The sequence below is a fragment of the Alosa pseudoharengus genome, unplaced genomic scaffold, assembly GCF_046254945.1.
Source record: "Alosa pseudoharengus isolate Yale_2024_CS ecotype anadromous, Long Island Sound unplaced genomic scaffold, YU_APseudo_1.1 YU_APseudo_1.1_scf_14, whole genome shotgun sequence".
Lineage (NCBI taxonomy): Eukaryota > Metazoa > Chordata > Actinopteri > Clupeiformes > Clupeidae > Alosa > Alosa pseudoharengus.
The window spans coordinates 12,316,194-12,334,366 of NW_027468609.1; the positions used below are offsets into that span (position 1 = coordinate 12,316,194).

The window sequence follows — 18,173 nt, forward strand, 5'->3', positions numbered from 1 at the left end:
TAGCAAATCATGTCAAAAGATTGATAGTGAGCAAACCAAAGATCCTTGATTAACGTTACTGCTTGGACTTCTGCATGCGTGGAAAGAATATGGGGTTGTCTCATAGCACTGTTAGATCTGACACAAACAACAATTGACTACTTTTACCACTGCTAGGTAATAATAAAAATAATGAAACGAACATATGATCAATATTGAGCCAACTATATCTTCTTTTCCAGCCTTACTGTAGAAATGAAGTGGCCATGGGAACATAGTGCACCCCCATGGTTTCTAAATTTGTGCCATTCCAAAATACCTTTTTTTTCTTTAGCAGCCAGTTGACAATGAAGTAGGGAAAGGACAGTCAATTTAGCAGAATCAGCACCTTAATTAATATCATTACCACCTGGGTCTGCTGTGAAAAAATGGTCCTTCGGCTCATATCCGTATCACAGGTTTGGGCCAAATCAGTGTTTTGTATTTTAAAAGCATCTCCTGACTTCCAGTTGAGTTGCGGAAATTGGACCTGGGACAAATCTGTAAACCGGTGATAAAACAGCATTGCTAGCAGAGCTGAAACCTGTATCAGGAGCAGACCTGGCCCACAGTCAGATACCGTATGTCCGCTACAGGCGGATCTAAAGGCTTTTATGCGGATCCGGCCCAAAGGAAATTGCTATCTGGGCTACCACTTTCTTAGAGCGATGAGGGACAGGTGGGGCTCGAGAATGATCAAGAGGGGAATGAAAGAAAAAGTTTGAGAACCACTGATCTAGTTTGTTAACTACCACAGTCACGAGTTGGGTCGCGATAGTCTGTCATTTTTAAAAAGTGGGTCCCCAGAAAACAAGTTTGAGAAACACTGTTCTAAGTTTTGACACTACAAAACCAAAAAGTTGTTCTCACCTAAAGGGTTAATGTTCACGTTCACGTGTTACATACGTGAGTTTACTCTACTCAATAAGGCCGTCAGTTTAGTGTTGGAATTTTATTGCAGCTCCCTCTAGTAGCCTGGATATTAACAGTGTTTCAACCTGCCCCTGTTCCAACCAGCCCCGGTCTCCCCTAGTCCACTGAGCGGATTCGCACAAAACCAACATAACTTTTGAAGTCTATCGAACAACAGTACTTTCTTGACGTGAAAAATTATCTTTTAAATTCACACACATATCATATGTGAAATTCGTGGCACAATTCAAACTGGACCAAAACATAATTGTTATCTCTCCATTAACACCTGTTCATATTTTTTTGAAAGATAGGTCCCTTGTAGCGGAAGTAAAACGGAAGTCACTGGGACACTCTATAAGGCCTACGACTATCACTCTACACGCCCCCTGTTGCACGTCACATTTTAATTTGCTAGGTGATCCTGCCTCCTGGCTTCCCAAAATGCTGCATCATGTGAACAGATCAGCAGGCCTGCAAATTTTCACCTCGTTTTCAGACACACATTGCGGCAAAAAGATGTCTCCTCTTCCCGCAAATTTAGCATGATCTCTGTGTGAAAAGGCCTTTTGTTGAAGCATATCTAGAGCAAATTCTTCTTGTTTTAGTGTTTAGTTAATAAGAAAGCATTGTCTCTATCTCAATATAAACTGCAAAGGATAGCCTAGGCTATAGGCACATTGTTTTTTTTTTTGTCAGGTCGGGTCAGGTGCGTACGGAGCCCCGGATATGTTTTTGGGAAAAAAATTTATAAGTTGTGGCCACGAAATAGCAATTCGTTCCCACAAAAATAATAAGTTGTGGCCACAAAATAGCAATTCGTTCCCACAAAGTACTAATTTGTGGCCACAAAATACTAATTCGTTCCCACGAAATAGTAAATCGTTCCCACGAAATAGGTAATTTGTGGCCACGAAATAGGTAATTTGTGGCCACGAAATATTAATTAGTTCCCACGAAATAGTAATTTGTGGCCACGAAATATGTATAGTCTAACGTGCACTGGACAGCTGGGTGAGCAAATCGAGCGCCAGTAGAAGCCTGTCGTGTCTTTTCTCATCACTCCCCACCAGCTCTCAATTCTCTGGTTTGCAGTAGGGTACAACCGGGACGATTGAAACGGGGGACGAATGAAACATTCCGGTTTTCTCCGAGCGCAACGATGATAGACAGACATCATTTGGACAAAACATAGAGCATATTAACCTCAGCCAAATGCCATCCTGTTACGTCCTCCTGTTATCACGGAGTTACAGGCGATAAACGATTTCTGATGGTCACAAGTTTACTTCATTAGCGATTTATTTATTTTTTTGATTATTAAAGAGTGTTTTTCATTTAAAGGTTTGACTTCAAGCTTATTCAGTAGAGCATTTACTGCTCTCCCTAATCCCAGACGTTCACATTGCATGTTTGTTTGTAATGGATGCAAAACAGCCTATAATGCTAAATGTCTATGGGGGGACGATTGAAACACCTATTTGTCCCGACCAGGCAGTAAACCCCATTTATTCTAAGTCAATGCACACATATCTGTGTTTATACTATATTTTACGCAGGTGAGACATGGAAAAGCAGTTTTAGAAAGATGCAAATATATTTGGGGCTATCAGGTAGGGGGTCGAGTTTTGCCATGTTAACCTATGGAGACTGACGGCCTGGGTCATGAAGGGCACTTATTTGGATGTGTGGTGGCTTTAACCACATAAAAACAGAGTAAAATAACATTTTGTACTATAGAAACATTATATAATTCGAAACATGCATTATTCTAGCTATATTAATGGCATAGTGCATGCTATTTCCATAACCGCGAAATACGCGCATCACCATGACGGCAATGAGTTGTTAACAGACATGAACCAAGACATATAGCCCAGCAGCAATCTATCTAAAATAACACACACAAAATGGGGAAAAATTGAGAGTGAGGGGTGGGGGGGGGGGATGAAGATTCACCTCCAGCTATCTGATGCATGTTTTAATGGAAATGTTCACGGCCGCCTTATAAAAAAACACAAACGAGAGAGACACGTTCAAGTCGTACCTACGCCGGTGCAGTGACCTGGCTCTTAATAGTCTGTGGAGATGCCTCTCGCTAATAATGAATCCCTCCAATGCCAGGCTTTTCAAAATGTCTTTGTATTTCATTCCCAGCCTAAAATAGCACTCTACCATACTATCCCTGTCCATTGTGTGACAGCGACTGTTCCTGTTTGAGGAGTTGCGCTTGATTTGCTCATCCAGCTGTCCAGTGCACAGCCTATAGGCCTACCTATTTCGTGGTGTCGTGGCAGATATTCAGACTCGGGCCAGAAATTAAGTCCAAACATCTTGCCTACAACGTAACAAAAATACACCATTATAAGTGCTGAAGTCAAAAACTTGTCCCAAAAAGAAGGCGCAAAAGTCCGGCAGAGTTCCGTGCAAAAATTCCTTTAATGACTACATAGCGCAAAGCCTGAGTGGATCGCACGATCGCACTCCCGAACAAAGGTAGAACTCTCTTACTTATACCCCTCCAAAATGCTGACACAACACTACCCCGAACAAACTTTTCACCTTAAGTTTATGGAAAGTTCAGGGGTGTACAGTATAGAGTGATCACAGGTCATACATTGTGCATGGGTTAAAACCCTGCACTCTCCTACTGGTTGTTATGAGTAGAGCTCGCCCTGTGTACGCGTTATCTTGCAGCTTCAAGGCCGACTTTGGTTTCTTCAAAAGGCCTAGGCTAAGGCAGCATGAGACACAGTGCAACAAAATGAGACACAGGGCAGCAAACAGAGACATAGGGATACAGAGTGCACGTAGGGGGAATTCTGGTAGAATAGCTTCAGTATGTTAATAGTATTAGTTAAACTTGTTATTTAAAATGTTATAAGAGTATTATGGTTAGGAATAACTTCAGTGTATTACTTGATTATGATTAAGGTTATATGAATACATGCTTTACAGTTTCAAACTCGTTCTCTCATCATGATGTCTACAACCCATAGGATAATTTTATACAACAGTGGGAACGAATGACTATTTCGTGGCCACAAATTAGTACTTTGTGGGAGCGAATTGCTATTTTGTGGCCACAACTTATTATTTTGTGGGAACGAATTGCTATTTCGTGGCCACAACTTATTATTTTTTTTCCCCATGACATACAGTATCCGGGGCTCCGTAGGTTCGGGTAGTTAATCAGCGCATATTTTTGAGGGTCGGGTGGGTGCAGATCGACTCTCCTGACGGGTCGGATGGTGGGTGCGGATGTTAAAAAAACATTAACCGGCGCAACACTACTGTTGAGCATATTGTAATGCAGCGTTGAATGGATGAATAGCTTACATAAGGGTACCCAGCACTTCAAGCTTATGGTTATTGTCCCCACCACTTATAAAAACAAACTGACGCCATATGTGCTGACTTCTAAGAACAGAGAGTTCAAGTTAAATGTTGTGCTGAGTTCTAAGAACAGAGAGTACAAGTTAAGTGTGCACCCAGACGGACAGGAACTGCACCTTGTCTGTGTGTGTGTGTGGGTGAGATAAGAGTATGTCACAATGAAGTCGCTATGTCTTGCTTCCTATTTTCTGTGTGCATCTGTACAATAAAAGACACAGCTTTTGGGCTGCAGAGTCAGAGACTGATGGTGTGAGGAATTCTTCCTTACATTAGCAGGCTCTCCTCTTGGTACCAGAGTTTGTGGGCAAAGCCATACTACGTGTTGTGGTTCTTGTATCTATATGTTGGGGTTAAATTCCCTGACAGTTACCAACAATGTTAACAACAAACTCAGCTTCACTGCTGCAAACAAAGTTGGCTATATGCTTCGCCATATAACGAACCAGCTAGCCTTGTGATAACAAAATATTTACCTTTTGTTTAGTCCACTGAAAGTTATCCACATATCAAACGATTAAATACACAGTTATGGAGGAATTGTTTTAGGGAAGCAGTTGCACTATATCCAGGGTTGCCAACTTTGGGTGTTTGGCTGGAGTGAGATTTTGTGACGTCATAGTGCGTGTGCGTTACATTTTTCCCTAAAGCTAATTTAAAAAATGTCTGTCCCCTGACTCTTTTGCTATAATCCCGGATTTAGGTTTATGTAAAAAAAAACTAATAGAATGGAAAAGTTTCTTCAAAATGTACAATTAATGTATTGCCCTGTGGCATGGGAGGATTATGAGTCTCTGCGGCCCATGGGCACAGACATGAAAAGGGCCGCCCTGCCGACCTGAAAAAGGTAGTAGCTCAGCAATTCTAGGGGGGTCCGGGGACATGCCCCCCGGTAGAAAAAAAATAAAAATAACCCTAAAATGTAGCCTACTACATTTCTCATATACATTAGCCATAAGCTAACACATTTGTTTCTATTCTGTAACTTAAAATGCTAGTCTACATGATTGCTCTTAAACAAAACATCGAAGGAAATAACTGAGATGTACTCTGTTGGTCTGCTTGGTTTAACAGTGAATCCTAAGTAAAGGTTTGAAAGGAACTTCAGCTTCAGACTGCTTGGGAAGCTGTTGTCTATCTTCTCTAATAGCTAGACCATGTCATTGCCACACACAAGTGGGGGCAGAATTGAAAATGTGTCATAAATCGTAATTAGGCCATTACGAGATAATTATCACAGACTCACAGTTCTCAGCTTCACATTATAAAATCAGACTGAGAATGGTGCCCACTAAAGATCAGATAAAACTAACCTAAAAAACATTTTTAATTTAGAAAAGTCCCCCTAGCCTATTTCACGAGCCTGTACAAAACCGGCACACCTGTTGAGAACCACTGACTTAGACTGTCTGGTGGCGCCATCACCACTTTAATTACATTCCTTTTACACAAAAGGGTGAGCTCAGCCAGGCCACTTGGTAGGCAGAAGCCACAGCTTTATGGTAGAAGAGCCCCGTCCTGATTTATCTGGAGTTGTCTGTCGGTACTCACATGACTGTGTGTGTGTGTGTATGTGTGTGTGTGTGTGTGTGATGAGGTGTAACTCTGCTTAGATAGGTAAAGTGCCAGCTGTGGTCTCTTCCCACCATTACTGTGATTGCTTCGGTGCAGATGTGAGGACTGCGGCTCATCCACCCTGTGCAGACAGCAGAACACAGACCAGCAGAGTTCTTTTGCCCCCCTCACACAGAGCAGCACACAGACCAGCAGAGTTATTTTGCCCCCACACAGAGCAGCACACAGACCAGCAGAGTTATTTTGGCCCCCATACAAAGCAGCACACCGACCAGCAGAGTTCTTTTGCCCCCCACACAGCGCAGCGCGCAAATCAGCAAAAATGGCTGACCATTTTGTTGGCAAAATTTGTCACCAAAAGTTCACTAAGTTTGCCATCACTGGCCTAACTGTAATGACAGTTACAGTCACCAGAGGTTCACTAGAACTTTGCCATTACTGACTAACTATGTTGGGAAATCACTGGCGATTCGTCACCAGAAAAGTACTAGACGTTCCTCATTACTGGCTGTAACTGTGGCAGCAAATCATTGGTGTACATATTTGCCACTAGTGGCAAATTTATCTTTGTTACCAGCACTTTGCTAGAAGTTTTGCCTCCAACGGCCAACATTGGCAAACTTCTGGCAATCTTTTCGGTAACACTCCATAATAAGGTGCCATAATAAATAGCAAACCCTTTGTTAATATTTGTTAATTGTTATTAAAATATCTATTTGGCACAATTTAATAGTTTTTTAATCATTAATTAAATATTAGTTGTTTGCATAAAATCTGTATGTTAATGTTTTAGCAAATCTATTAACTAATATTGTATTAATATGTGTTAATAGTTAACTAAATGTCTTTTTGGCACTAATTAACAGTTATTTCTTGAATCATTTAAATGTTAAATGTTTATTTGCAAACTATATGTTAATAGAAGAGTTAATGACTTATTATTTAACTAATTGTTATTAAACTGTGCTTCTGCCTATCCAAATATGAACCGCTCTCCATAGGACCCTTACAATAGATAGATAGATAGATAGATAGATACTTTATTGATCCCCAAGGGGAAATTCAAGGAAAAAACACGGAGCTACCTTGACATGCTGCCACTGTTGTCGGCGCCGGAACCGCTTGCAATAAAGTTGGTTAAGCTTAATTAATATATTAGTAGTATATAGCTATAAGCGTGGGGCCCCTTATAATAAAGTTGGTTAAGCTTAATTAATATATTAGTAATATATAACTATCAGTATGGGGGACCCTTATAATAAAGTTGGTTAAGCTTAATTCATATATTAGTAGTATATAGCTATCAATGTGGAGCCCCTTATAATAAAGTTGGTTAAGCTTAATTAATATATTAGTAATATATAACTATCAGTATGGGGGACCCTTATAATAAAGTTGGTTATGCTTTATTAATATATTAGTAATATATAACTAGTCAGACGGTGAAGGGACTGAGACCAAAACTGGCTTATCACATTTATTCCTTTAGAACAAGTTAAAACAAAACAACAAGTAGTTGAATGGGCTATATGACATGCATCATTCCTATACCATCACTGTCAGCCCTACTAGCAAGGGAGACATGCGACATGGAATGTTCAGGTGCACAGAACGAGTTTATTAATATTCTGAGACTCACTAAACACTCACAGACGTAGACCATACGGAGGTAATGCATAAACATAATGCTAAACTAAATGTACATTCATTTCCTGCTAGACTGAATTGCACTTTCCATGCACACTAAGCTAAACTACACTGAATGCATGGAAAGTTGCTAGCGGAGTTTACAGCTAGTCACGTTAGACTCAGTGTGTATGAACTCGTGGTCATAATGAAAACATTAATAAACGTTCTCTAAGTTGCTAGAATTGCACCCAAATCTTAACAATACATGTAAAGTAACATAATACAGGTGGTATATCAAAGTTTTCAACTTAAACAACATTTTACAGTTACAAAATTAAAACAAAATGGGGAGAGCTTTATACAGTCAACCTACGCAATGCAAAGCATACCGCTTCTGATCGGCAATGGCAACAATACAAGGACAAAACGCAGCAGAGCTGCAGTATAGCGTTTCTCCAAAGGGGGCTCCAAAACACCAATCTCAATAAAGCTGCTAAAACGGCGAAAATCACATACAAACACTAAACTACATTTCTAACTCTGTTACACCCCCCTCCCCTGAATTTCACCAAATTCAAGCAGCAACCAAATAGTACTTCCAAAGGCAAAGAGTACACTACTTTCAAACACTAGACAGAGAGTCACCAATTACAGGACAGCCAACCACAGAGGTATCCAATAAGGATGAAGTGGAAGAAGAGGAGCGCAAACTCTCACACAACCAACACTGGCAGTAGGGTGCCTTATACACCCCACAAGACCATAAAGCCATAAACCATAAATTCCATAAATTATCCACAAAGCTAATCAGACAAGCTAGATAAATAATAATATGTCATTAACTTTTATATTAGCATATAGTTTGTAAATAAACATTTAACATTTAAATGATGTAAGAAATAACTGTTAATTAGTGCCAAAAATATATTTAGTTAACTATTAACATATATTAATACAATATTAGTTCATAGATTTGTTAAAACATTAACATACAGATTTTATGCAAACAACTAATATTTAATTAATGATGAAAAAACTATGTTATATTTATTAATGTTATATATAATATTTAATTAATGATGAAAAAACTTGTGCCAAATAGATATTTTAGTAACAATTAACAAATATTAACAAAGGGTTAGGTAATTACTAGTTTGCTATTTATTATGGCACCTTATTTTGGAGTGTTACCATATTTTCTAGTGAAGTAATTTGTTTCCCACAATTTATGCACAACTTTGCTGCAGATCTGCCGCAAACATTTAGTTTCTGTAAAGGCAAGCATCCTCCCAAACAAAGTGATGAATACCTCGTTTAATGAAGCTTGACAGGAATTTAGGGCTGGTTTCCCATCCCTGGATTAAGCCTAGTCCTAGACTAAAAAGTTTTTTTTCAATGAAGATTTTCCTTCAGGCTCTAATTCAGTCCAGCACTGATCTTAATCCATATATGGGAAGCCAGCCCTGATCTTAATACATATATGGGAAGCCAGCACTGAGTTCCTCTACGGGTGGGATGCTGACACATTGAAGCGATGTAAGCTTGCATAAGGATGTAGATCCAGGAATGCACTAATATTTTGTTCGTAGTACCAGTTTGCAACAATTATTAGTTAACACTAAGTTGTAAACACTTCGGAAAAAAAATATTATAAACGGGATATACCAAAAAACGTTGATGTAATCGCTTCCTGCCAGGACTTTTACTTGCTTTTCCCAAATCACGGAAGTAACATCGACACAGCGGTATAGTAGCATCCATCAGGCAAGTGTTGTTTAAATAAACTCCTGGTGTATTTACAAACTTTTCAATGCCTCGTTTTATGAGTAAAGAACATAGTTGTACTACTGTAGAAGTTTCGTACCATTCAGGGCATTATTAGTGGGGTAATTTACGAGATAAAAGTTGGTACCATTACGACTGCAAAAACTCATTAGATTCTGACAGCGCTACTCGACCAGGGTTTGACCAAGGGAAAACAGGTTCTGAGGGTGTTTGGCTCGGGGTCATGGTGCAAAGGACCCTAGGGTGAAATTACTCCGAACCATCGCTTTGAGTTCTAGTTGAACTCAATGAAATGAATGAGGTCATGAGTGAAATACCTGCCAACTGAAACAGCACCTAAATCTGGAACCTGCTGTTATCTCGCCTGAATCATGGATGAGGACAGCATGTCTCGGGGCGGCTGTCTGGGACTGGGTGAGCTAGTCAGTAATTATAGGTTAGCTTAGGCCTGCTAGTCTGGGGCCTGTCTGGATAGCTCACACATGCCGTCACTCAGAGCCAGTACCCACTGAACATGACTATGACAATGATGATTCGCAGCATTTTCAGATGCAGTTTAAGACTTTTAGTTTTTCTGGCAACCCTGAGATCCCGACGCCCTGTGACATCTGGTCTGGACCTGTCAGTCAGAGTGTGCTCAAGCTGCACACTGACACCTCTAGAGTCTAGAGTACTCGCTTACCTGTCAGGTGTCAACCATTGCATGGCGAGGAGTTGTGGTCTTGTGGTTGTGGTCAACATAACCAGCAACACAAGGCATGCAAAACACTCCCCTATCACCAACAACTGTGCTGTACCAATTCACACTGTGCTGGGAAAAAAAAGATCCTATATAGCTTTTCTTACATTTTAGTGGGTTGCCCCATGCTGGAGCACAGTGCATTCACAGCGTATAGTGTGAACAGCTATTGGGAACAGCAGGCAGTGGTGGTGCTATTCCATGTATCTTTATTTTACTTGAGTATTGCAATTCTGTGAGACTTTTTACTTTATGTAACTCCAGTACATTTCAAGGCCAAATATCTTTTAACTCCACTACATTTTGTGACAGCTGAAGTTCCTTTTGGAAAAAAAGACTGTCCAAATGTGTACATGACATCAAACATGATAGAGCACATACTTATTTTATATTAAGCAAGCTAGGCTTTAATGAATGGTGATACATTTGAAGGCAAGTACTTTTCTCTTCTATCTATCTATCTTCTATTTCTTTCCTATGGCCACTGATAGACCATTTAAATAAATTGGAATATCACACATTTAGAAGACGCTTTTATCAAAAGTGACTTATGTCAATTATGTTACAAAGTCCATTGTCCTCAGAGCAACTTGGGATTAAGTGCCTTGCTCAAGGGCACAACGGTGGAAGCCAGGTATTGAACCCACAGCTTTTCTGGCTAGTACATGCTCCTTAGCCACAACGCTACCGCCGTCTCATGACAAAGCTTCCAGGATAAACATTCTTTCACACATTCTTTTCAGCGTTTTGATTGATTTACCGTCAGTTAACTTCGAAACAGGCAAACAGGCATTAATACATCATAGGAGTGATTAACGTCAAAAATCTAGACTGGAGTAACTCAACATTTGACACCTCTGATATGTTTCTGTGTGTTGATGTGTTCTAAAGACATCAAATAGCCCGCTATAATTACCAAGTTCATAGCCAAGGAGCCAGAAGTGAACACGCATGGATGGCTATAAAAACTGTAGGCCTACTTTCATTATGTCACAGGGAAACCCGTGCCTGTGTTTGTCCCATTGAAGGTGGGTGTGTCGTGTGACGTAAGAACTTACCTGGAGTCTGTTGTATGATCATTGGGGTGCATTGAGGTAATAAGTCCACACAGGTGTGGTGATTTAGGGGTGATGGGCTTAGTAGCATTTCAGTAGTCGCGAGTCACTGGTGTGGTGTCTAGTGAGCGAGAGGGTGTCTGCACGTTCTGTGAGCACTGTGGATGAGACCTAGGCACAGCACATAGTGAAGCCAGTTTTGGGTTGGTGACAGCCAAAGTTTTTGGACGCTTGACCCGAAGGGACGTTGCAGTGATTGAACAAAGCAGTGACAATGCCTGTTCATTCATCGCAGGGTTGCGGCTTGTAGTCGCCCTCTGCCAAGTTAAGTGCTATTGACTTCGTCATAATTGTTATGGGACTGCAGCTTGCCATTGCGAGGTTGTTGCCTGCTGATCGTGCTTCTGCTATACTCTAGTGAAGGAGTGTCGTCCTGGTATCCTGACCTGTCCAACGTGAGCCCGGCCGCCGCTACGAACCAGCCGTCTGGACACTTACAAAGCCCTGTGTATTTTCAATGAACTCTCCGGCATCGTATGTCACATCTGTGCTGTGATGGATTACCCCTGTGTGATACTTTGATGGACTTTGATTGTTCTCGTGTGATATATATATATATAAGTATATATACTTTTTTGATCCCGTTAGGGAAATTTGGTCTCTTCATTTAACCCAATCGGTGAATTAGTGAAACACAAACAGCACACAGTGAACAGACAGTGAGGTGAAGCACACACTAATCCTGGCGCAGTGAGCTGCCTGCTTCAACGGCGGCGCTCGGGGAGCAGTAAGGGGTTAGGTGCCTTGCTCAAGGGCACTTCAGCCGCGGCCCACTGGTCGGGGCTCGAACCGGCAACCCTCCGGTCACAAGTCCAGAGTGCTAACCAGTGGGCCACGGCTGCCCCAAAAACAACGTGAGACCGCGGAAACGGCCGTCGGATTCGAACCGGCGACGCAATTCTTAAAGTGCTATATAGCACAGCGCTGCCTTTTCTATGTGTGCCACGGAGACGCTACTTGGATGGATACTTGGATGTATTCTTCATAGACTCTTGACGGACTTTGATAGACTTTGATATTATTTGGGCTGTATTGTTGGTGTGGCATCCTCTCACCTGTGTGTAGCTATTAATTGCCGACAGAGAACATTGTTTTACCCACTGAGCTGTATATGTGTCAAATTCAGCGCCCTGTACTCCCATTTGTCTCTCTCTCCTCTCGTTAGCGGATCTCTGCTATTGGCCTGTCTGGTGTCTGCGGCTCACCCACTCATAGCTGTCAGTCACGAACCAGGACCCACCCCTCCCCTCCTGCAAGCCAGCGTGTGTGTGCGCAGCCGGCTCTTATTGCCAATGCCTCTCCCGCTCCATCCACTTGAACTGTGACAGTTGCCGCTCATCCAGTCATTGCCATACCCTGGATTGTGGATCTTATCACAGACTGAGTATTTTTAAACAAAAGAGTTGACTGCTGTCTCAATACAAAAATAAATATTTATCTTTTCTAAAGCCTACCCTCCGACTCTGGTGTGGTAACAGTGTCTCCCCAGGAAAACCAGTATTGACACCTCGGCTACAATTATACAACTACTGTAAACACGACAAAATACTTTTATGACCCTTGAGCCACCTCCTTACTATGGCATCTCAATGGCGATGCAGCGTTTGTTTGCACCTCCAACAGCATGGTTACCACCCAAAAATGCCCACAATTGCCCGTAAGTTTGTGTGAAAGAAAACCTCAACATGTGGTAAACTGTTGCAAATGTGATTGTTGCAAACTGTTGCTGTTAAACTGCTCATTCTCTCTCTCTCTTGAGGACCTGTTTGTCTGACCCAGTTCTGCTCTGAAACGCATGAATAGCAGTCAATCGGGGACAAAGCTCCAGCACATTCTTTATTTTCAGGTCGTTATTTGTTCCATGTTTACATTCCATACCTTAATTATGACTGCCACGCAGCGGTCCAGTTTTTTTCTTCTGGATATTTTTTTTTTCTTCAGTAATTTTGTGTCAACGATTCCCGGGACACTGAAAGACCGGCTGCACAATACTTGTAGGGCAGGTAGCCCCACAAGGATGACACAGAACCACACACACACACCATTACCCCCACACACCCACTCACAAGCGAACACACACACACACACACACACACACCATTACCCCCACACACCCACTCACAAGCGAACACGCACACACACACACACACACCATTACCCCCACACACCCACTCACAAGCGAACACACACATGCAGGCAAGCAGACACACACACACACAAAAGCAAACGCATGCATGCACACACTCATTTACACACAAAAGTCGCAAGAGTAGGGGATGGAGACAAATTGACAAGCGTGATTTATTTTTGCGGAGAGAATGTGCAGGACTGAACGGCGGTCATATTTTGTACCGCTTTGCGGTACATCTAATTAACTTGTGAGTTATCAGACAGATACCAGAGAGGTGCACACACACACACACACACACACACACACACACAGAGAGATGCCAGGAAGTGCATACCAGGAAGAAGGGCAGATCTGTACTCTGCATGTTTCAGCTCGTTTGTCTGGTTTCAGCAGGGCATGGAGAGTGGACAGGCTCCAGTCTATGGCACTCATCAACAGAAACATCAAAAACTTTCCCACGAGTCTTTGTTCACATTATCAAGTCTCTCCAGTCATCACATGTTCATGTTCACATCATAAAATCAGATTGAGAATGGCGTCCTAATAAAGATCAGATCAAACCCCCACCTTATTAGTGTATCAACTGGTTGTTTTGGATAAAAGTAAATGTGTAAATAGATTATGACTCTAGATTGACTAAAGATTATGTAATATGTAGATGATGCGTCTCAGTACAGTATGTGCAGTTCACAGACCAGGGGAGTGGTGAAAATGTGTCAACTGGCAACTATAATAGCTCATAATTGCTGTGTTGTATACACACACACACACACACACTGATCTGCCTTCCTGCCCCTGCTCCTCTATCCTACCCCACTGCCCTCCTATTTTGCCTCTCTACCCATGGCCCTTTTGATTTGCCCCTTTATCAACTCAAAGTTTTATAAAGGTATTATGTGTGTACTTTGAGAACCCAGAGCCTATATCATTTGTAATGCCTGTTTACCCAGCAACTCTTTGGGAAAAGGACAACTAACATTTTATCTGCATGGAGAATTTAATTAAATTTCCTAGCCTAGGGATTTAGCCATTAGATATATTCAGCCCAGCCAGCTGTGAGGAGCTCAATACAGATTACACGTGTCCACCACAAATAACATTCAGGTCTGGATCGTACACTGGAGGAAATAGGTGCTTATGATCATAAACAGTCAATGCTCAAGAGGGGAAATATTAAATGCAATTTGGTCTCAGAATGAAGTCATCAAATCAGAGTCCTTTCTATTTGTTTCCTAGGATCTGTTGGTTTGTGCAGAAATGGCAACGCTTCCCCCAGTCATTGTCTCACACACATAATACTTACACACTCACTCAAACACACACACACACACACACATCACTGAAAACAGTTTGTTATGACACTTACAATATACACTCTTAAAACTAATGTGTTGAAAACACAACTTGCATTGTTTTTAATACATCCCTGTGTCCAGATATAGGGACAACAGAGTTTGTGTTGTTTCCTTTTATATTTGTTACACAATATGTGTTGAAAATAACACAACTTGCATTGAAAACAACACAACTTGCGCTGTTTTTTACACATATCTGTGTCCAGATATAGGGCCAACACATTCGTTTTAAGAGTGTATAAGTACATGATATGTAGGCCTACTACCATAACAATGTCCTATAACTATAACTAGATCATGTGTAGACTACATAAACAATACTCTCTGTCGCAAAAGTCGATAGAGATTATAAAATAGTTAATGAAATCACAGAAATACACAGTAGCCGACACACCTCCCATGCCTCGCCTCATGATGATGTGATTGGTCGGGGGACGGACGACTGAGGCATCTGATTGGCTTGTTGAGGAGACGGACTAACTAAACAGTCGGCACTCGGCAGTGTCATTTATAACCTTGGAAACATTCGGCACGAGAAAGTATATCGGAATAGCATTCGTTGAAAGACAATAGCCTACTACTACGGTTTGGATTAGTTAATTAAGTGAAACATCGAGTGCTCAACTTGTGACTTTTCGTTTCTTCTTGTAACCCGAAGCGGACACGTCATTACTGACATGTAAGTAGCGCACGTTCTTAATTTCATGTCAATGAAGAAGTAAACCGACACCTTAATAAAATCATTACTGTGAAGACACTGCTTACAACCGCGATACATTGTTTGATAGGTTAAATAGAGGTCTGAGTACAATATTTCTGTCATATTTTTACTCTTCTGCCTGATTGTTAATTGAATTCAAAATTGTTGTGTAGATTCCAAAGAAGCATTTACAGCGATCAAGCCGGTGGAATCGTCACGCCAATGATGATCTGCATTAGGTAAGTTGAACTGAGCATTTTCCCCTTGTGATGCATAAAATTGTGAAATTTGATATTTTCATGTTGGAGAACTGAGGCTGATCTACAATCTAACAGCATATGTCTGTCTCCAGGACTGTACCGGTGTGTGTTACCCCTGGGAGCTCACAGTCACAGCTTTCTGCGGACAGAGAGTTGAGAGACTCCACACTTCAGAGACTGCGTCACTCACACTCACCGCACACACACGCGCAATCCATGAAGCCTGCCATGCCTGCTGCGCACACTCACAGACTGCCCACAAAGCTGGGGGCTCCTGGTCAGGCTCCCCACCAACCTGACCAGGCTCCTCTTCACCCCGGCTACTCCCCGCGTCCATGCGAACCTACGTCCCCATCCTCCTCCATCTCTTCGTCCTCCTCCGTTAGCAAAAACGGGAGTCCCCGGCTTAAGAGGGTGCGGTTTGCGGACTCTGTGGGCCTGCCGCTGAGAGAGGTGAGGGTGTTCACATGCCAGCCGCCCGTCGACGTGCTCCAGCGATACTCCTTGGTGATGAAGAGGGCTCCGGGCGCGTCGGGCGTCTGCGCTGGGAGGTCCCCCCTGCACCAGGCGATGCCTGCGTCGCCGCAGCCCTGCGGCGACTTCCCAGGGTTCCGAGTGGCGGCGAGACCTCAGGACAGAACGCTGTTTCAGATGCACAATGACACCTTGCGCAGGGTTAACACCAACTTCCAGAAGCCTTTGACCCATGGACTACCAAAGGCAGGCCACACGCAGGCTAATGCACACTTGCATGCCCCAGCACATGGACTACCTAAGGCATACGCACAAGTTAATGGACACACACACCACACAGCACAAACACAAACACAGACCCCAGAACACACACACGCTACCATGCGAACGCAGACAACAGAGCACACACACCCTGCAACACACACGCTGCCCAAAGCGCACCCACAGCAGCCCCTCACACACACACTACCTAAAGGACTCACTCACACACACTCACACTCACACACCCCGACCATGTCCCAGCGCCCACCCAGCTGTGGTAACTCCTTCATGGCGTCGTCTCGGCAACAGCCTGCATCCTGGCATCGCGGTCGGTCGTCCCTGCCACCCCCGGACTCTCCTCCCGAAGTCCCCAGCCTCGCTGCACAGAGCTGGGCTTGGCAGGAGGGCATGGCCGTCCACTAAAGAGAGAGCCCACAGACACGATGCCCACGACGGACAGACAGCTGCTTCATCATCACTGTGTGAGGGACAGTCGGGGCAGTGTGTGTGTGTAACCTTGTGTTGTGTGTAACTGTGGGTGTACGGTTGGCTTGGAACTACTTCAGAGGGAGAGACTGGTTCTCTAGCCACACACACACACACACACACACACACAGTGTCACGCAGACTGCTCCTGTGCTGGTCCCACCGTGTCACGTCTGAAACCCAGGGGGAGAATCAAACTCTGAACTGTTCCGTAAGAACAGTTCACGGGCAGGCCTGAACTGTTCCTAATGAGGTTCCTCTGACCGTGAACGTTTACTGAAGAGGTTTCAGTAAGCTGTTCCAGAAAAGGTTCACCTCTTCTGGACTTAAGAAAGAGCCGTTCTTGGCCTGTTCCCGAGACCTGCTCAGACCTGTGTTGAATGGCTTTGTTTTGGAGTGCAGAAACCATTCCACTCAAACACACACACACACTGCAGTTGCCGCTCACACTGGGTGGTAGCGGTGTGTGTGTGATAGCGAGAAAGAGAGACTGTTTTAGTATAATGGACTATCCCAACCAACAGTGTTAAGTGTGTGTGTGTGTGTGTGTGTGTGTGTGTGTGTGTGTGTGTGTGTGTGTGTGTGTGTGTGTGTGTGTGTGTGTACTAGATGATCTGTCTGTTCTGTATGCATATGCATGTGTGTATACATCTCTTCATACTTTAGGACTTTTGCACCTTGATTTTTTATTTATATTTTTACACATATTTTTTTTGATGGTTTGGAATGCTTGTATGTCTTGTTTTCTATTTATTGTATTTCTAATTTATTTGTTATTTCTATTTGTATTGCACTGCCATGCCAGATCCTTCATTCTTTATGAATAGCTGCTTTGCTTCAACTGCACAGAAAGTCATTTGCTCAACTGAATGTGAAATATGTGAATAAACATGCGAAAAGGCAACTCTCTTCTGTCTCTTCTGTTTGTTTCTACCCTAGCACCAGGCAGCAGCGCTCATCAAGAAGACCAAACTGCGTCGGATCAGTATGCTCCAGGTGCGGTCCTAGACCTGAGGCCAAGACCTGCCCATGGTCCTAGCCCAGGTGCTGTCCTAGACCCGAGGCCATGCCCATGGTGCTTGCCCAGGTGCTGTCCTAGACCCGAGGCCATGCCCATGGTGCTAGCCCAGGTGCTGTCCTAGACCCGAGGCCATGCCCAAGGTGCTAGCCCAGGTGCTGTCCTAGACCCAAGGCCATGCCCATGGTGCTAGCCCAGGTGCTGTCCTAGACCCGAGGCCATGCCCATGGTGCTAGCCCAGGTGCTGTCCTAGACCCGAGGCCATGTCCATGGTGCTAGCCCAAGTATTCCAGAGTCAGGCCGGGTGTGCTTCATTTAAGGG

At 43.1% G+C, this 18,173-nt stretch overlaps 1 protein-coding gene across 1 annotated transcript; it reads left to right on the top strand.

The window, feature by feature from the left end:
* Nucleotides 1-15,183: 15,183 nt before the first annotated feature.
* Nucleotides 15,184-17,711, top strand: LOC143122397 (uncharacterized). The gene is made up of 3 exons (XM_076283203.1): nt 15,184-15,331; nt 15,526-15,591; nt 15,705-17,711. The coding sequence occupies exons 2-3, from the start codon at nt 15,575-15,577 to the stop codon at nt 16,768-16,770; spliced, it is 1,083 nt and encodes a 360-aa protein (XP_076139318.1). The 5' UTR covers nt 15,184-15,331; nt 15,526-15,574; the 3' UTR covers nt 16,771-17,711.
* The last annotated feature ends 462 nt before the right edge of the window (nt 17,712-18,173 follow it).